This window comes from Pongo abelii, chromosome 4 (assembly GCF_028885655.2).
Source record: "Pongo abelii isolate AG06213 chromosome 4, NHGRI_mPonAbe1-v2.0_pri, whole genome shotgun sequence".
NCBI lineage: Eukaryota > Metazoa > Chordata > Mammalia > Primates > Hominidae > Pongo > Pongo abelii.
The window spans coordinates 98,142,304-98,163,934 of record NC_071989.2 but is presented as its reverse complement, the minus strand read 5'-3'; the positions used below and the strand labels follow the sequence as shown (position 1 = coordinate 98,163,934).

The 21,631-nt window shown below is 34.1% G+C and overlaps 1 protein-coding gene and 1 pseudogene across 1 annotated transcript; one reads left to right on the top strand and one right to left on the bottom strand.

Moving 5' to 3' along the window:
• Nucleotides 1–1,865: 1,865 nt before the first annotated feature.
• Nucleotides 1,866–5,783, bottom strand: LOC129059461 (uncharacterized; annotated as a pseudogene).
• CETN3 (centrin 3) lies at nucleotides 5,654–21,524 on the top strand. The gene is made up of 5 exons (XM_002815723.5): nucleotides 5,654–5,960; nucleotides 7,777–7,912; nucleotides 9,788–9,902; nucleotides 15,708–15,899; nucleotides 21,124–21,524. Exons 1-5 carry the CDS (start codon nucleotides 5,944–5,946, stop codon nucleotides 21,165–21,167), a joined length of 504 nt encoding a protein of 167 aa, XP_002815769.1. The 5' UTR covers nucleotides 5,654–5,943; the 3' UTR covers nucleotides 21,168–21,524.
• Nucleotides 21,525–21,631: the final 107 nt, after the last annotated feature.

The window sequence follows — 21,631 nt, the reverse complement described above, 5'->3', positions numbered from 1 at the left end:
GGTGGTACTTCATAACATTCACTGCAGCTTGATAATGGATTATTTTAGTTTACATCATTTTTAAGCCATAATTTTCCAATTAAATTTGTTTTTTTTCAAACACTTTCTAATTACCTTCTTTTTTTCCTTTAGAGTAAATAATAAATAAATACTTTCTTCACCATGTCACTGAGTATGTTCATGTTCTCTTTATCCATTTCTATCTACTGCTTGGAACTCATTCAATTTTTTCTTGAAAACATTCCCCTAGTTGTCTATCAATTTATTTTAGACCAGTTGCTTTCTAAGCCTCTTGTAACTCCCTATTTTCTCTTTCACCTCTTAAGAGGTGTATTCGTTTTTTATTGCTATCATAACAAATTACTACACATTTAGTGGCTAAAATCAACACCCACTCATTATGTTGCAGTTCTATAAGTCAGAAGTCTAGGTACAGTGTGGCTCAACTGAGTCTTCCACTTAGGGTCTTACAAGGCCTACCAAGGTGTCAACAGGGCTGAGCTTCTTTCAGGAGGCTTTGCGGGGTGAATCTACTTCCAGCTTATTCAGGTTGTTGACAGAATTCAGTTCCATACTTTTGTAGAATTGAGGTCCTCAATTTCTTGCTGGCTGTTGGCTGGGGTCATCTCAACTTTTAGAAGCAGCCTTCATTCTTTTGACTCATGATCTCATTTCATTTCAAAGCCTATAATTGTGGATTGAGTTCTTATACTTTGTTTATTTATTTATCTACTTATTTATTTGAGCCAGAGTCTCACTCTGTTGCCCATGCTGGAGTGCAATGGCGTGATCTTGGCTCACTGCAACCTCCATCTCCCAGGTTCAAGCAATTCTCCCACCTCAGCCTCCTGAGTAGGTGGGACTACAGGCATGTGCCACCATGCCTGGCTAATTTTTGGATTTTTAGTAGAGACAGGGTTTCGTGTTGGCCAGGCTGGTTTCAAACTCCTGACCTCAGGTGATCCACCTGCCTTGGCCTCTCAAGGTGATGGGATTACAGGCATGAGTTACCATGCCCGGCCAGAGTTCTTATACTTTAAATCTCTCTAACCTCTCCTGCTTCATTTTTTCTGCCTCTAAGTGGAAGAAATTCTCCGATTTTTAGGACTCACATGATTAGACTGAGCCCACTGGATAATCCAGGATAAACTCCCTATTTTAAGGTTAATAACCTTAATTACACTTACAAAGTTCCTTTTTCCATGCAATGTAACATTAACAAATTTCAAGGATTAGGACATGGACATCTTTGATGGGTCATTCTATCTGCCACACTCTTGTATTATACATCTATCTTATTTTTGGATTTCATTCTTACTTTTCTGGAGTACATATTTCAGAAAAAGTATATGTTAATTGAACTTTCTGAAATCTTTATTATGTACTCACACTTGATTTTTGTTCTGACAGGGAATACGATTCTAAGTTCAAAATAATTTTCACTTACAATTTTGAAGGTATTATCTTTTGGTATCTAAAGTTTCTGATGAGAAATCTGATACTAGCTCAATTCTTATTCTTTTATAAAAGGTCAGATCCTTGTGTCTGGAAGCTTTTAGGCCTTTTTCTTTATTTTTGATGCTCTGAAATGTCTTCTTTATGTGTCTAGGTGTGGTTCTTTTACTATTATTTTGCTCAGTACTAAATGTGTTCTATCAATTTGGAGACCTGTATTTATCTTCAGTTCCTTGAAGTATCTTTCCAATGTCTGATATTTTTCTCCTCCTCCTCCTCTTGTTCTCTCTTTCAGAAATTCTTAGTCAAATAATGAATTAGTCCTCCATATTTTTTTTTCAAAATTCTCCATGTTTTTGTTTGAATACTGCAGGTTCTGTGGTATTTTTTTCAATTAAATCATCTTGCCATTTTAATTTTTACATTCATATGTTTATTTTTAACAGTCTTTTCTTATTCTCCAATGCTCCTTTTTCAGAGTATTCTGTTCTCTAATATTTTCTTGAGTACTTCTTAGGAAGCTTATTATTATTAATTTCTTATTATTTTATTTTGGTTCCTTAGCTTACTCAGAGTCTTCCTGAAATAGTTTTTAGTTTTATCTTTCATGCTGTTGATTTTCATATCTGATAGCTTTTCATTCTTCATTCATTTTAAAGACTCAGGCCACGTGCCGTAGCTCACGTTTGTAATCCCAGCACTTCAGGAGGCCAAGGTGCAAGGTGGGAGGTTGCTTGAGCCCAGGAGGTTGAGTGAGGTTGCAGTGAGCTATGATCTATGGCCATGTCATTGCACTCCAGCCTGGGCAACAGAGAGAACCCCCGTCTCTAAAAAAAGGAAAAAAAAGAGTGCAGTTCTAGATAGACGTAAAGAGACAAAACACTGGGGAGAGGAATCTGGAGGAACTGAAGTACAGTGGTTTCCTAAAGAGGTTTTAAATTGACATTTTGTTTTTAGCCCCCTTCTCATTTCCACCTTCTACTGTACAAGTGAACTCTATTCCTGGAGTCTCTCTGGGACTTTGCTAGGCAGATCAACTCTCTGTGACACATAAGTCATCTCCGGAAAATTATAGGATGCCACTTCAGTGATCTATTTCATTTGTCAACAAGTTTCCATATTTCTTTTGATCTTTCCAATAATTTTTGAAATACCTAGTCTGCTGATGGTCCCTCTCCAGGTCATTCAGCTTTAGAAATTAATTTATTGGCTAGGCATCTGAGCTAATTCCTGTAATCTCAACACTCTGGGAGCCTGAGGCTGGAGGGTCACTTGAGATCAGGAGTTCTAGACCAGCCTGGGCAACATAGCAACATAGCGTAAAATTTAAAAAACATTAGCTGAGCATGGTGGCATGCTTCTGTAGTCCTAACTTTTCAGGAGGCTGAGGCGGGAGGATTCTTTGAGCCCAGGAGTTTGAGGTTACAGTGAGCCATGCCACTGTACTCCAGCGTGGGTGATAGAGGAACTCTTTATTTATTAAGGCTTTAGGAGGCAGACTAAACAAATATTCATGTCACTACCTTTTCAAAGCAGACATTTTTATTTACATTTGGCTGTCCCTGGGATTTCTGGTCTGATTACCATTGTACCAAATACATTTTAGTGTCCCATACAGCAATTTTTGTATTATTATTCTTTTTCACAGTTTAGTAAGTTATTTTAATGCAATTGTTGTTGAGATGGTCTTTGGAATACTTTTGTTCAATTCAAGAAAAATATGAGAATTTTGATTGCATCAAATTTAGGTTTAAAATATAATTAATCACCTGTCTTTTCTTTAGTAATAGATGATTAGACCCCAAGTTTCAGCAGAGCACTTTTCCATCTAGAGATTTCTTGTCTCAACCTCCCGTGAAGCAAGAAGTGGTTGTCACTAGTTCTCACTAATTAAATATAATAAAAGTGATGCGTGTAAATTCCGTGTCACTCTCTTAAAAGGATACCCTATTGAAAACCTTTTAAAATCTGTTTGCCCAAATTATTTGCTTATAAAACTCACTCTGAGACCAAAAGCATCTCACAAAATTCTAGTGTTTCAGGAATGAGGTTTGAGAAACACTGGTGTTTAAGTATTCTGCTGATCATACTTAAAAAAGTATTTTCTAAACCCACTTTATATCCTAGTAGAAAAGGTGTTACCTATTATTCAGTGCCTTTTTGACACTGAGATGATTTCCTTAACCTAACACTATAATTATTTAACACAGATTTATATTTTGAATTATCTTTGCACTTAACAAAAAAAACTCAATTTAGTTATACAGAAATGTTCTTTTAAGACAGTATCAAACTGATTTTGCTAACATCTAGGAATTCTGCACTTAAGTTCACAAATGAACATCAAATATGAGTCAGGCACTGGGGATACAATGGTGAGAAACATGCATAGCCTTCATCATCACTGAGCTTACATCGAGTGACTTTAAATGTTCTTTTAGGATGTGAAAGATTATGGCAGCTTCAAAAATTAAGCTAAGAAGCTCTCCATCATTTTCTATGACTTGAGTTCAAAGCACAAGATTTAGCTCTTATGATTTTTAATCATAAATCTGAGTGGGCTGGAGGCTTTTTATTTGCGAGTACAGAACTTTGGCATCTTTTTTCCAGTCCTGTCTGTAGTTATTGACTTAATTCAGTTTTCCACCTTTTTTGAGTTATGTTTTCCTTGAAAAGTGACTATTTCATTTTCTATTAATATTTATTGGCGGTATAAAATTGTATAAAATATTTTAATAATTTTTAAACCTCCCTTTTATTAAATTACCAACCTTACTAGTGGCACTATTCCTTTTCTTGTTACACTTCCTGTAAGTCTTTGAATTTCACTGGTATTGCCAAAAACCAGCTTTATACTAGATTATGAGTACTTTATCAATTTGACCAATTTCCTTTTAAAACATTGTTCTCAAACTTTATCTTTACTAATTTCCTCTTCCTACTTTCAATTATACAATTTGTTCTTCGTTTCTAACATCTTCAAATAAATGCTTGGCCTATTTTTATTCTTTCTTATTTAAAATAATGTTCTCCTATAACTTGGTCTGTATCTTAAAATTTTAACATATAGTTTTTTTTCAATATCATTATGTTCTAGTAATTACAATTTCTCTTTTAGACTCAAATGTGATTTATAAAGGTATTTTAAAATTTAAAATACGAACAAAAGTCCCACTTTTGTTTTTTAGGGGTGCTATCCCCTAGCTAATTTTTAGCTTGTTCTATCATATTATCTTTCCTTGTGCAAATTTAGCCCATCCTTCTAGGTCTAACGTTTATGTCACCTCCTTTAAGAAGCCTATCTTGTGTTCTCTCCCCTCTCTAAAATTTTATATACATCCCTCAAACATATAATGTTTATATATTCTCTGCCTTCAACTCCCATCCTTAGGCTATTTTATTCACGTTTCTGAGATTTGCTGTTTAGCTCAGTATTTTGTGGATTTTCAAAAGATTCCACTCAATTTACCGAGCACCTATGCACCAGACATTTTATTAGGTACAAGGAAAAGTATTAAATAGATATAATCACGGCCTTCAAGAAATTGAACCTAGTAAGAGACACGAATAAGTAGACATTCAATTGAGCTTTAGGAGACTTGGTTTGGTAGTGAAGACAGTCTCATGTGTGTTAACAGCTTACAGCACTGTAAAATAAGAGACAGAAGCGAACAAATCCGTTTCAAACAGTTCAAAGGAGGAAAAAGAGAGGGAAGGGCGGCTTAGATACAGCTAAACCATAAATAGCCTGATAATCTAACCCTGTGATAATCCAAGGATAGTCACAGCACCTGCCTCAGAATCACTTGGAAGGCTTGTGAGGAGTAAAAACGCAGATTCATACCTACTGAAATTAGAATGGAGAAAGGGACATTTAAGTCTGCATTTTAAACACATTCCCCAGGTACTGAGGCCATTCAAAGTTTTGGAACAGAGCAGAGCCAAGTTTCGCAGACCTTGTTCCTCAGGTACTCCCTCCTTCTAGCCGGAGGGTGGCCTGCAGCGTGTCCCTTCCCTTCCCACCGCCGAAGCTGTCCATCCAGTTTCCGAATGGCGGCCCACAGACCGCACGGCTTTACCAGAGAGAAACAGAGCACCCACCCGCCAAACAGCCACACAGGAATCAGAGGCCGGACCCGCAAAGGATTCGGGGAACAACGCATCGAGCCAATCCGAAGGGCGAGAGCGGCCCTAGATTTGGGGCGGGGGGGAGGAGGCGTTAGGAGGTGAGGGTGCACAGAAAAAAAATTTTTTTTTCCTTGATTGACGTAAAACTTACCCAATGAAAATAGAATTGGTAAAGCTTCCGCCCTAATAGGCAGAACCATAGCGACATTTCAACCAATCCAGCTCAATAGTGTCTATGTTGTGGGAGGTCCCTGAGGCCGCTGAGGTCGTTCGTGTCTGTTGAACGGCTGTGGGAGTCTTGCTGCCTTGGGTAGGGGGTTAAAATCGTTCTTGAGAGGAACGTCTCTGTGCGAAGAGATAATGAGTTTAGCTCTGAGGTCGGTAATATGGAGGCGGCAGTGCTCTCCACACCCCGGAGCGGGACCCAGGGAGGGTGTGTGTGGAAGGGAGGACGTTTGGGGCCGAGGCGAGGCAGGGGATGTAGTTTGGGACGCGGGAAAGGAGCCTAGGGCAGCCTGACCGGATCACTCACCTTCTGGGCTTTGATGCCCTGCAGGGAACGAGACCAGCGCATTTCTGCTAAGGAGGTTATTTCTGTCAGCGCGTAGGGCTTTGGACTGCCAAAAGGATGGGCCTAGTTGCGAGCGAGGTGGGAATGAAATATCGCGAGGCTTCTACTCTAGTTTCTCTGAGAGATCCGGCCGCGGACATCCCTTCCTTCAGTTCGTGTGCCTGGCCAGGGTCCCACCTCGGCTGCTCCGCTGCTAATGCAATCACCCTCCTATAAATTTTGGAAATAACAAAAAACTCTTTCCTCTTCTCCCAGGGCCCTGCTTTACGGTGTAATTGGAGACCCGTTTTAGTGACTTTAATTGGCAGTCTGTCTCTTGGATTTCCTAAATTTCTTGCATTTTTTTACCTTTCAGTTCTAACCTCTAACCCTCTGTTGCCCTCTCCGACTGTGTAGACGTTGTACCGTAAAACTATCCATACACTTACGACACTCCAAAAATATTCCATGTTCTGCTAAGGGATAATCATGATACCCTTGGATGGGGTAAGGGGTGGGTCGGTTCTGGACTTGGCCTCCAAAAGTCTCACGAAGGAAAAGACTATCCCCAGGAATACCCAAGTTTGTGTCGTCAGGTCTCATGAAAGGAAGATCTTCCTGAGCTTTATTATACTGCACCTACTGGTCACTTCCTAGCTTTTTTTTTTTTTTTTTTGGAGCTTTCAGAGACCAAAACGACTTTCAAATGCAACTAGATAGGTGTTTTAAATACAGTCAACTGGTTTTGACATGTTAATGTGTTACCGGATTGTGTTTCGAAACTTGTTATTCCAGTGTTGCGGCTCCATTTGAAAATTTGGAGCACATTTAGATGGGCAGCTCTTAAGGAAAACATTTCTGGCTTTAAAATAATTTTTGCTTTTTTTCTTTAAGCGTTTCCAGAGTTTATGAGAAGTTTAACTTCCGGTTTACATGTTAAGTGAGACAAGACTCATCACATTTTTATATACAATGAAGCACAAACATTGTATATTGGCATCTAGTATTTGTCATATGTTTAGACTCATTAATATTTTCCATGATTTGTTAATATCAATGGAGGAAATGACACATGAATTGCCAAACTGTTAAAAACGTGTAATCTAAAAACATTTTGAACCAACAGTGCTAAAATACTGTATAAGTTAATTCACTTGTTTTTTTGTAATTTTATGAACATAATTATCAGAACTATCAAAAGTAAACCGGTATATAGTGATTGTCAGTTATGAATTTTGGTTTCATTTGGAGATTTTTTTTTATTCTTTAACATTCTTGTCGGATAACATGTTTTTGTTTTTTTGGTTGGAGTTGGTTGGAGTTTCAGACATAAAAGTAGTGTTGCTTAGTCACAGTTCTTGTTTCTTCCACAGTAACATTAGTGGGAATAAATAAAAAGCTGGGAAAAGGAAAAGTTTGGTCCTCTTTCTTTTAATAATCTGTAACACTCTTTAGTTTTGCGAAGTTCAGATTTATAGCAATTTAGACTATGGAATAAACAGGGCATTGACTCATAAAGGGAAAGTTTCCCTATCTTTCTCCAAAGTACTTTCTTTTTTGAAATTTAGAAAATAATTATTGGCTAATTTCTGTTGGTAACGAGAATTAAAGTGGACTAAGGGCTTTTTCTTTCCATTTCATAGAAGTGAGCTTGTAGTGGACAAAACAAAGAGGAAAAAAAGAAGAGAACTGTCTGAGGAACAGAAACAAGAGATTAAAGATGCTTTTGAACTATTTGATACAGACAAAGATGAAGCAATAGATTATCATGAATTAAAGGTAATGGTATACTTTAAAATATTTGTTTCTGTGTTAAAATGATTTGCATTTTGACAGTTGCTTTACATTACATTTCTAAATAATTATTTTAACTAAATTGGTTTTGGAACTATGAAGGCATTTTAAGCATTCATAGTTAGATGCTATAATAAAACTGAATAGAACTCCTAACATAGTTTTTAGAAAATCTTTTTCTAGTATTTTAAATGTAAAAATACATTCCTAGGGAAGGTGCTTATTTTTCACTGACATACTTAAAGGATTTCAAACTGGAATTTATTCTTACCATATTCTTTTCACTTTTTTTTTGTTTTGTTTTTGTTCTTGTTTCTTGGTGACTCACTGTTTTCAGACTGTGGGAGTGTTGTCTTTTAATCTTATAATTTGGATTTGTTAGTAACATAGTCTCAATCCACTTTCTCTGCTGCAAACAACTTCAGTGCTGTTTGATGTTGACACATGCTAATAGGTAAAAATGTCAACTTTAAGACCTAGAATGTCAAAGTGTAGGGAGAGATTTGTGAATTATTATTTGTCAGGGTATAAGGAGAGATTTGGGTTTAGGGTAGAATGGGACTTACTTTCAGCACAGTGGGAAAGATAGTATTTTGAGATTTTTAATAGCCTTAATGGATAGGTGAATGTAAGTGTTTATTTGGTAGTTTTAATTTTTGTAATTTCGTAAGGGATTTTTAAGCATTAGAATTCCAAGTAGGGATAGGAACTATGCAGTGACAGGATAGAATGTATAAAAGCAGTTAATAGGCCTGTAAGTCTAGCTTTCTCAATCTTGCAGTCCTCTTTAGCTCTCTTTTCCCACTGTTTTTTTTTTTGGTTACCCAGATTTGATCAATTCTTCCTTTATAATGTCTGTTCCATTTGTAACCATTGACTGTCTTGGTTTGGGACCTTATTTCATACCTGGAGCTTCCTAAATGATTTCTTACTAGTTCACCTTGTACACTACCACTGAATTTAGATAGTTTAAAAATTCTTTCACCATTGCTCATCAATTGTTCATTGCTCATAAACCATAACTCCTCATTGTATACTACTTAAAGTTCAGATTCCTTTGCTTTCTACTGAATGTTCTCTACACTTTCGCCACCAACTACTTTTTTCATTTGCTAACTGCTTTCTTCCTCCTGAACTCTTCTAATTCAGGTGGAGTTCACCTCCTAATTCAGGTGAGCAGTTTACCTCACCTGAATTAGAAAAGTTCAGGTGAGGTAAACTGCTCTGTTCATTGTCCTTCGAACCTATTAGTTTCAGTGTTTCTTTTAATAGCAGTCATCCTTCCCAAATGCCCTCCTGCTCCTCTTCATCTGTCCTTCAAGGAACAGTTTGAATCTTTCCAAATAAGACTTCTCTAGTCAGTAATATGTCTCCTTCCTTACTACTAGTAACAAAATCTCTTTTTTCTCTAAACTCAGGGTCCTTAGCCCTATCATTTACCTGACAACTAATCATGGAGAGACTGATGATAATTCTTATTTTAATATTTTATCTCTTCTAGCATGTAACTGTTTAATATTTATGCCATGCCTTTTTCTCATTTTGCTTGTTAATCCCTTCAGAACAAATAACAATCAAATTATCTGTGCAATAAGTTAGTGCATTTTATATAGTAAAATCTGTAAACACTTGTTGGTTACTTTGTCATATAAAAAATGCAATTTATCAATGAAAAAACTTATGCATAATTTCAGTAGTGAAGAATAATTACACTATCACTGCTATTTTAAAGAGGTAAAACATGCAAAAAAGCTATATTTTATTAATGTGTTGTCATCTCTTAAGGTGTAAAAACTTAATAATTAGAAATTCTTTTGTAAAGAGTGTTTTATAATTTGCTTTTCCTTTTTAATCCAAAAGGTGGCAATGAGAGCCTTGGGGTTTGATGTAAAAAAAGCTGATGTACTGAAGATTCTTAAAGATTATGACAGAGAAGCCACAGGGAAAATCACCTTTGAAGATTTTAATGAAGTTGGTGTGTATTTTAATAGTCTTTGTAATCAGCAGCTGTTAGGAAATTGTCTGATTAATATCACTTTTTAAGTTTTAAATTCTTTAGGTTATGGAATTTTCTTATAGAACACTGGTGTATAATGTGACTCTTACTTAGTTTTGTTTGGTTTTTTTTCTTCAAAGAAAAAATATGGCTTTGCTCGAGATTTATAGTTTTGTTTTTTGTTTTGTTGTGAAGATTCTAACCAAGGAACTATTGTGTAGCTTTTTATAGAAAGATGCTTTTCCAAGTTATTTGTATTTATATTATGTGATAAAACTTGAAGGGTGATCAAAAAATTATTTTTGCTTAATAAAACAGAAAATTTGATATCCTGCTGTTTGGAAAATGTTTCCTAAGACCTTTCTGGTATGTGATTTTTGCTGGCTAAGTGGGAGAAGAGGGAACTGGTAGTAGTTGGTATCTTTGGCTGTAGATGAAATGCATGACTTCAGGTTGACAAAGTTTATGAGAGGCTACATCCTCTGGATAACCTTGATCTCAGTGGTAAAAGTCATCTGTTTACAGGGTAGTAGTAAAGGAGGCAGTGGGCATACTGGAAGCAGGAGAAAACATCCCAGTACCACCAACTGAAGATAATGTGTCATAGGCTTAATATGGCTAAATTTTTGTATAGTTGATTTTAGTGAATTATTTATAGCATATATAGACCAGGCTTTTTCAAAATAGAAGAGTCTGGAAGGCAAGGACGTTGCTATTATAACTTAAATGTATTGTCTAGAATATTATCTACAAAATATGTAAATATTCAGGTTTATTTCTGTTTTTTTTTTTTCTCTAAACCAATGGGTCACGATATAAGCACATCATATAAGTATTTTAAGATATTTTAAAAATTTGGAAACAAATTCTGCTATATACACAAACCCCTTATTTTAAATATTCATCAAGAAGCAATAGGGGAAGCAAAAAGAAATGGCAATTAGTAGATGCAGAGAAAATTTAGATTCATGTCATTAGTCAGTTTTTTAAATCCAAAAGCTCAAGTCAAAAGCAGTTGAGATGGAAAATAAATGATAAACCTAAGAGGAAAAAAACGCAGCACAGAAGATCCTCAACTTATGAACTAATATATGACTGTTTAGAGAGGCAGCTTGTACGTTGGGGACATTTTCCTTTTTTCCTCTAATTTGTAGAATTAATTATTTGAGGAAAGGGAGAGAGCCACTTTTTGTTCTCCCAGAATGGACACTCTCCTGAAGTTTATGATCCTAGTATTCCTAGTTTTACCTTAGATTGTTTATTTGTAGAAACAAGGTGTTAGTACATAGTGGAAATGATACTATTAGGAAGGAGCTATAATCCAGGTATGTTTAGTACAGTATAGTGGTTTAGCACTTGGAACCAGATTCCCTTGGTTCATACCTTGGTTTTGCCACCTTATAGCTCTGGAGCTTGGTCTTTTTAATACCCTGTGCCTCATTTTCAACTATAAAGTGGGGATCATTGTACTCTCTCATGAGATTCTTCTAAGGATTAAGTTAATGATATGTAAAGTACCTAGAAAAGGGCCTAGCATGTTGTAAGTGCTACTAAGCATTTGCTATTATTATTACTTTAAAAAATTGTCTTTGTTTCAGGGACTTGAAATAATCATATATGCATCACTGGGACATAAAATAGACTTTGTGTATATTTTTTATTGACTTTTTTTCATAAAGGCTATTGTAAGCACTATATCATCACTAATAATTTTACAAAATATGTTATTTCATCTTAAATGAACACAATTTAAAAATTGTGATTTTTATTGGCAGTTGGGACCAGAATCCCATGCCACCTCCACTTTTTCCTGACACCCCATCTGTTCTATGTTATTAACAGAGCAGAAATACTGGGTTCCTTCTAGAATAAATAGATGTGGCTAAACTTCAGCTTTGACACTCAAAGATGAACCTTTTGACAGGGTCAACATGTATCTTAGCTATCTTAAGGCTACCTATGGAGACTACCAGGTGTCAAATAAAAATGTATTACTGTTCGGGAATCAGTCAAGAACTACGTATTCCCTCTTTTGTTGATTATTTTTAACCAATCACTGACCACAGATTAATATGTTTTATACTTTTGGACAAATGATTCTAAATCATAACATTTGAGTCCTAGTTTTATGAACTACCCAAGGACACTGTTCCACAGATATATCTGGATGAAGTTTGGCAGTTAACTATTACAGACTCTTCCTAGTACTGGAAAAAAGCTTTAAAATATATTTAATGTAAGTTTAGAGTCAAGACAGCCTGAGGCTAGTGAGTAACATAGATATTTTAGGAATTACTGTCTTTAAGACCAACATAAGTCAAACGTTTGTACACTATTTTTGACATGTACTACTTATTATTGCTGATTGAGATTATAATACTGTATTATTGTCTTCATTTTGCTTATTTAACACTGAATTTTTTGGTATTAGGTACTGTACTGGGGTTGGGAAGAAGACTTAATTAAAAGTTACTAAGAGATTCTTCTTTCAGGGAGTTTACAATGTAAATATAGGTGACAACAGGCTGTAGTACTATGTGGTAAATTGTAATTTTGTCTAGGACAGATGTCAGCAACTATAGCCTTTGGACCAAATTCAGCTGCTGCTTGTACACCACCACACCCCTTCTTTTATGCAGCTTTTGTGCTACTATGGCAGAGTGAGTAGTTAGAGACTTTATGGCCCTCTACAAAGCCTAAAATATTTACTATTGGCCTTTTACAGGAAAGATTTGTTAATCCCTGATCTAGAGGAATTGAAGACTTTGCAGAGGAGATTTTAAATTTAGGCCTTTGGAAATGTGAGTAGGATTTCATTCCAAGATTGCCAGGAAGAGTAGAGAAAAAGCATTCTAGGCTTAGAAAGCAGCAACAACAAAGAATGGTACTAGAAGTATAGCATGTTTGGGAAACTAGGTAGTGTTCTGGGCTAGACATAGGGAAATGACTGGAAACGTAGTATTGGGCCAGATTGGTAAAGTCTTGCAAAACATAAAGATTTTGAATTCTAGTCAGCAGAGATCATTCACAATTTTTAAGGGAAGGGGATATGATATGTTTGAGAAAGAAAACTGATGAGAGTATTATTGATGATGAGTTGGAAGGAAGAGAGACTGCAGACAGAAAATACTATTTTTTTCGCTGAGGATGGCGAGGGTGAAAAGAAAATACATTTAAGAATAAAAAAGAGGCTGGGCTTTGTGGCTCATGCCTGTAATCCCAGTACTTTGGGAGGTCAAGGCGGGAGGATTGCTTGCTCACAGGAGTTTGAGACCAGCTGGGACAACAAAGTGAGATCCTGTCTCTACAAAAAATTAAAAAAAAATTAGCCAGACATGATGGCACATGCCTGTAGTCCCAGCTACTTTGGAGGTTGAGGTGGGAAGATTGCTTGAGCCCAGGAGTTGAGGCTGCAGTAAGCTGGGATCACGCCATTGCACTCCAGCCTGGGCAACACAGCAAGACATTGTTTCAAAACAATAAATAAATTAGAAAAAAAACAGTATTCTCAGTACTATAGGACCTGATTAAGTTTGTGGGACTGAAAATGATTTATGCTTTTCAAATGTGGAATCTAGCTGTAAGTGTTGCTGTTATCTTTTGGTGGGGGTAGGGGAGGCAGCTGCAGTTACCATGGTGGTAGTGGAATGAGTTTGGAGTCCAACATGTCTAACTGGTATGTTTGGATGGAAATTTCCAAAAGACATTGAGAAATACAGTTAAAGCTGTATTTCTAGCATTACCTATAATAATTTTTAATTTACTTTTGATGTGATGTTTGTGGATTTGCCGTATTCTTAAGTGATTTTTATACATTAAAGGTCTAGGAAAGTATTTTGATGAAGTATGTTTCTGATAGTATGTGTAATTAAATCATTTGAAAATACAGTTACATGGACAGAAATTTGGAGTTTTGTGAAATAAATGAAACACACCTTAACTGCCTCTATATCAGTTTACTAATATTTTCATTGAAAATAAATATATTTCTTATAATTAAATTCTACTTTGTGGAACAAGAATAGAACCTGAAGGCATGGAGGAGAGTCATTATAAAGTTATGTATTAGGTAATGTTTTTGCTGTCCAAAATGATGAGCATTTATAATTCCCAAGAAAAGCTGCATTTTAAGGAAGAATATTGATAAAAGAATATATAGACACATAGCTCTGAAATAACTAACACAATTAAAGTACCAGTGGGATAAGAATTTATACATCTTGGAGCCCCATCTGTTCCCCAATCACCCTGTTGCTTCTTTAAGTACATTAATACTTCAGCAAGCTGCTTTTTTGGTTCACCTGTCATGTAAATTATTTAATTGGTGAAGAAAATTTCTTAACACTTTTTTTCCTTGTCCTGCTTTTTTGTTGGGACTAAATTCAAAATAAGTTGAGTATGTGCCATAGAGTTAAGTGTGGTATTTTATTTTGGTGTTATGGCTGTAGATATGCCAGCTCCTTTTTGACTGAATATTTATGAGCTTTGATGATTTGCATACTTACAGTAATATACTTCAATTAGTTACTTGGAAGCCTTTTTGGATAAAATTAATGGATAAAAGGAAACTATTGAAAATATGTGTAGATGATATAATAGGCATTTGAATAGGTGATTATTGAACCAAATACGGGTGAAACAGCAGCAAAACAACAACTTGTTGGAGAGTTCGATTGTGTTTTTTTCATTCTGGGTTCCTTAAACGTTCGTATTTTCCATCTATAAGCAGTTGCTTTTTTTTTTTTTTTTTTTAATGATTCTGTAACCTTCAACAGACCGAGTTATTTTTAATAGCATAGTAAAGGCCATAAATACCTTTTCTTGTAGTGGCAGATAGTGTATATAATTACTTCAGAGATACTTATTTAGATATTGTTAGAATTTTATTTAGTAACTTAACAATTTTTATGCCATAGATTTTTATTTTAATTTTTATTGTGGCTATTGATTAAAGACTGGTAAAACTGAAAATACTTAAGCTTATTACTATGTTATTACAGATGATTATATTTAGTGTATTAAAATACACAATTACTATTGAGGTTTGAAACTACATTTAGTTAGTATTCTGAGAGTGATTTATCCAAACAAAATGGGTAAGCTTTAAGGAGACCTTCTTTCCAGAGGTTTTTTTTGGGTGGGCTTTCCTGCTATAGTCAGATTTGATCCTATTTACTACTTTCTAAATTTTGGAAAACCAAGAGGTTCTTCTAATCACGAAGGTATTAGTGGAATTTTCAAATGTTGTCTGAGATTGTGCCTGTGTCTGTGATGGCAGTACTTTTTGTCTTTCACAGTTTTTCTTGTTTTGAAGTTGGATTAAATTTGAGGAAGAATCAGTGTTAGTATGACGTTTAGTCAGCAAGCAACTTTTATTTAGTTAGCTTCAATTATTTTGTTGGTATGTCTCTCCACAAGTAGATGACACGCGCTTTGTGTGCTTGATGTCAGTGGAGCCTAGTACAATTCTTGATAATAGTAGATCTTAAATAAATATGGTATAAATGTAGTCCTTTTTATTTTGCCTCTGTGTGATATAGTTTTGCTTACTTTTATAATAAGACAAGTTGCTCATAATAAAAAAGGTTAACATTTAAAATATGGATTTGATTTTTCTAATTTCAGGTTTATCTCGGGGTTTGGGGATCTCATTTGACATTTTATTGTCAGACTAAAAGTTGACAGTCACAGCTTTAATTCTCATCTAATATTTAGTTGATTTCACAAATGAATGCCTTTGTGATTACGCAGGTTTATTAAAATATATATGTTTTTAAACTGTAGTGACAGACTGGATATTGGAAAGAGATCCCCATGAAGAAATACTCAAAGCATTTAAACTATTTGATGATGATGATTCAGGTAAAATAAGCTTGAGGAATTTGCGACGTGTTGCTAGAGAATTGGGTGAAAACATGAGTGATGAAGAACTTCGAGCTATGATAGAAGAATTTGACAAAGATGGTGATGGAGAAAGTAAGTTTTAAGTGAAATGTATTTTCCAAGTTTTCCTGATGCTACACATGTAATACATTTTTCTAAAACCAAATGACTTGCAAGACTTTTTTGTAAACTTAACCGCTTCTTGTAATGGGCCTTCTGTCTAAATAATTCACATATTCAATTTAGAATGAAGCAGATCTCTAAAACCAATTATACTTTAAGAAGGTCCTTCACTTTTGTCTGAAGGTGAAACCACCAAAATTTCAGGCTTTCAATAGAATTTCAGTCTTTAATGGCTTCTCCCTCAACCTACATGCTAAGTTCTAAGTTCTATTGATTTTCCCCTTCAAATGTTTTGAATCTGTTTTTATCTTTGTCCATTGTGGCTGTCCTAGTTCAGGCCCTAATTTCTAGTTAGGAATGTTATAATGGCTTCATTTATTCTTACCTTGGCTGCCTACTGGGTGCAGTGTCCTGTGTGTTGACTGGTGCTACACAATGAAAAAGGCAGATGTGGTTCCTGCTTTCACTTTGCAGTCTCTTGTAGTGTCCTAATTGCCCTTTAGGCATATAAAAGTCTCTAATCTCTTCTTCAGTCTCTTGGTCTCATTCTTTTCCTAAAATATACATTTGATAATGCCATTTCTGTGTTTAGACACTTGAAACGATTCTTCAGTGCCTACAGAGTAAAGTTCAAAGCCGCCTATGACCTATCCCACCTTGAGTAACTAATTTTACTTCCCAGTGTATTCTTTCACTTTTCTTCTTTAACCCTCACCTCCTGTATGTACACGTTTTGTCAACATACTCTATCCTGAAAACACATTTTTATGCTATTCGTTTCATCATGCTGTTTCTTAATCTTAGAATGCTCTAATTGTTAATTTTTCCTGCTAAAATGTGATTCATTCTCTCAGGTAAATATTAAACACCATCTTTTTCCCAAAAGCTTCCCATAACGCTCTCTGTATGAATCATGAGCCTTCCATTGAAGGCCTATAGCATTTAGAGAAACAAATTGTTTTGATACTTTCATACACTTAATATGGAATCTTTTGGCTGGAAACTAAGTTTTGTTGAGATAAAAACTACTTTATTTGTATGTTAAACTGCTAAAGATTAGACCTTGCTGTCTTTTTTGTGGACTTTAGTGTTCTTCTCTCTTTGTAACTTTTTCATGCTTTCCAGTGCCTAAGAGCAATGAAATTTAAAAAATATTGGGTATATAGAATAATAAACATGGTGAATGTGAAGTTAAAGGTAAATAAGATGTACTACAAGATAGACATAAAGCTGTGGTAATGATACAGAAAGAGTCACTTCCCCCCACCCCCTCAACAGCATATATAAAATAAAATGAAAGGAACGTTTTGAAAAGCCAGAATGGATAATCTTTTAAATAATGATGATGTTTGTTAACATTTATTTAGCAGTTACTATATTGGATATTAGCATGAATTATGTCACTTAATTTCCATAATAACTTGTAAAGTAGATATAATATTATACCTATACATGTGTATAATAGATGAATATATAGAGATGAGGAAGCTAAAGCTTTGAGAGATTAATAATCTGCTCCAGGTTATCACAAAGCTAATACTGTACATGGTAGAGCCAGAACTCAAAATCAAATCTCCATAATGGCAAAGAATGTGCTTTTAAACATAATATTGTATTGCCTCTTGGGCTATGAAGTTAAAATATTAACTAGACTTCTATGTTTATGGAGTTTTAAAAATTACATGCTATTATAGGAAGCAATGTATTAGCAACATACTCAGTTGGAACTTCCAATTCTAAGATTTGCTTTTCCCCTTCAAAGCCAGATGGTCTCTAAGGTACTCAATCTACTTAGTTCTCTAAAATTCTTATTGTTAGCAACTTGTAATAAGATTTGCTCTATGAAATGGTTGATGTATGAAAAATTTTGTTAAAGAAGGCAATATAAAAGGAAACAAAGTGTCATATTTTCTTGATTCAATAAATGTTTTACCAAAGCTTATTTTAAGCTAGGCATTGTGGTAGATTTATTAGATATAGGAACTTGATATGATATTGTTAATAGAGAAGGTTATAAAATCAAATGTACAGAGATATAAAAGATTGTCTTTTAATTGTCTACAAGACAATTAAAGTAAAGTAGCTAGTTTAATTTCCTGAGCCACTTTCTAATTTTTACTTTCTTGGGTTTAAGTAGTGTGTTTTTAGGTATGAATCATGGAATTCAGTTGTCCCTTGATAAGCACAGGGGATTGGTTCAAAGTCGCTTAAGGATGCCGAAATCTATGGTGCTCAAGTCCCTTGTATAAAATGGCATAGTATTTTCATAAAACTTTCACATATCCTCCTGTATACGTTAAATCATCTCTAGATTACTTATAATACCTAATACAATGTAAATGCTATGTAAATTGTTGTTATAGTTTATTTGTATTATTTTTTATTGTATTATTTTCCCAAATACTTTTCATCTGCAGTTGGTTGACTCTGCAGATGTGAGGAACCTGTGGTTACAGAAGGCTGACTGTATTTTAAATACTTTTGAAATGCTATTATAGTTTAAAATTTTTGTATATAAACAGTATAAAAATTAAGTGTTTTGTGGTTTTCAAACTTCTATATGAAACTTAAAATTTGCAGTTTGAGTACTGAAATTTTACAGATCAAGAAAAAGTTCTAGATCTTTAAGTAACAAGTACTTTTTGGATTTTGAATATTTTAATCATGGCTGTATTACACTGTTAAAATGATTTGTAATCAAATCATTCTAAGGCTGTTTTATGTTTTTTCTCTTAATACAGTTCTTAAGAACATACTCTTGTTTCCTATTTGGTCTAGATGCCTCAGTCTAAATCGGGAGTTCTTCAGTGAAGGTGCACACTGGCTAAATTGATTAATAATTTTATATATTTGAACCATATTTATTGGAAAGAGAGAGGGATCGTAGCTTTCCTAAGATATTCAGACATGGCTATTTAACTGCAAAGGTTAAAGATCACTACATCAATTTGTAAGATTCTTGAAAGTAGTTTGGAGTATTATAGATTTTGTATTACATTCTTACCATGTCTGTTGTAGTGTTTTGTAGATGTTAAATACTGATTGCATGGATTCATAGTTCCCTGTCAGCTTCTGGAGGGTGCATTTTTCCTAACTCATAGCTTATTTCTGTGAGGCATATGCTATTCTTTCTTTGACTGTATTTCTGATGGTATTCTCCCACCCCAGCTCTCTTTCTACTTCCTTTCCAAATTCTGTATTTTTATTTTAGAGCCCAAGTAATGATTTACCTTTACCTAAATTTTTCTTATTAGTAATAATTTGTACCATTGTGAAGGATTTTTTTTCAACACTGATTTGGTCTTTATTTTAATAATAAATAGTATTTTGTGTTATAAAACATTTGTTCTGTTTCAAGTATAAAAACTGACTAACATAGTTGTCAAAACCGGTTTTCTATGTGGTTTCTAGAACCAGTGCAGTATATATTCTTTTCATTCCCTATGACCATGTTTTATCTCCTCAACATTTTTTAATTGGTTAATTTTTTCTAACTATTCATTATGAATATTCTCAAACATAGAGAAAAATTGTCAGACTAGTACAATGAACACCATTGTACCTTCTGCCTAGATTCGGTAATTAGTATTTTACCGCATTTACTTTACCTGTGGTGTGTATATTTTTTTCTCAATCATTTGAAAATAAATTTCATATATCAAGAACTCAGTCCTTTAGGCCAGGCACCATGGCCCATGCCTGTAATCCCAGCACTTTGGGAGGCTGAGGCAGGTGGATTGCTTGAGCCCAGGAGTTCAAGACCAGCCTTGGCAACATGGTGAAACCTAATCTCTACCAAAAATACAACAATTAGCCAGTCTCATAACCCGGTCTCTAAATTAATTAATTAATTAATTAATTTTTAATAATAAAACAAAAAAACTTGATCCTTTAATATTTTAGCATATCCATCTACTAAGAACAAGGATATATCTTTCATAAAGCTATGATACCAATGTTACACTTAAGAAAGTTAACAGTAATTTTGTAATATCATATAATATCTTTCTCATTTCAGTTTTAATGTATTCCAGAATAGGAAGCCTGGTGTCTGTTTTGATATATTACACAACACTTATTGTGGTGTTGGCATTCACTAGCCACTTTAAAATGTTTGATTCAATGGAGTATTTTCATATAATACCTTCTATGGTAAATAAGAGTTAAACAATCTAAAATATCATCTCATAGTTCAGTGTTTTCAGATGAAGGAAATGAGATGCAGAGCTGTTCTGTGCAGAGCTATGACTAGAGACCAGGTCTTAAGTCTCAGTGTAGTTTTCTTTTGGCATTATCAAAATTATCATTCATAACTTGTGCATTGTTTAGGTATGTATTAAGTCTTTGGGCTAAATGCTAATTACTGGAAGTATCTTCTGAACATTTTTCTTAATTGATATGTGCGCATATATTGGGTTTTCAAAATTATATTCTATAAGATTATCTGATTTCTTATTTCTAGGTTGCTGTCTTAAACATGTTTTATAAATTGGAGATTCTTACTATATAATTTTGGCAAACTAAAAATTAGTCCTTATCTATGATTATTTTCTGCATTTACATCTATATAGTTACTGGATTACCTTGGTGATTAAGATTACATCTGTAATCTTTTCAAATTGCCATTTTTATTGATACCTTTGAGGTATGGTGACCTGGTTTTAATTATTCTTTAACATAGGCTTTTAAGTATATAAAAGTTCAAAAAATAATAATTTAACTTCTTTTTATAATTTTATTATATTTTCATTCTTTAGAAATCTAATTTACATGCATGATATGCATGTAAGCTTACTTGTAAAGGAAGGATTTGCTAAATGAACTAGTAGAATAAAGATTATAAAGAGGGTTGTTTAAAGAACTTTGAAATGTCAAGCATTTAAAATGTTTTAGCAAGTATGTACAAATATGACTGTGATTGACTTTTTTGGTAACATTATCTTTTCCCCAGTTAATGTTATAGAATACTAATTCATAATGTTTATCACATTATATGTATTTTTGCATTCAAGAAGTTACATTTAATAAACATGTTCCACTTCCTAACAAAGAAGTAAAAGCAAAAAGCCATGTCTTAATGTAATAATTTTTCATAATGTAAAATTTTTTAAATACTTAGTGTAAAATGGTAGTCATGGACTCTGAAAAAATAAAATGTTTATATTTCTGACTTTCATTTTCTTTCTTACCACAGTAAACCAAGAGGAGTTCATTGCTATTATGACTGGTGACATTTAAAGAATTACAAGGATAAACACTAAGAATGTTGCAGTTACCATCTTATATTCTATTTTTGTGCCTGGAGCCATGTGAAGAAAACCAACTTAGTTCTTTTATCCTAAAGGACCAAAAATAAGCATCTTATGTATTTGTATTTTACTACTGTTAAGTTTCTTTGTATGAACTGTGTTGTTAGTACTCAGATAGTTTAGCTTTGTATTTATAATAGAGCTTTTATATAAAGTTTTTAAAAATTGAATATGTGATATGTGTTCTTTGAAGGTTTTTTAATTTAACATTAATAGTCGCTTTTATTTTAGTGCACATGTTTTCCAGACTTTTGTTAATAAAATACTTATTTTATTAGAATTTTAAGGTTTGGTAAATTTGTTTTTATTCCTAGTATCTGTTAACCCTCAAGAGTGGATTTCTTAAATCTTCCCTTTATAATTTTACTAGTTTCTGAAACAAAAATTGAAATA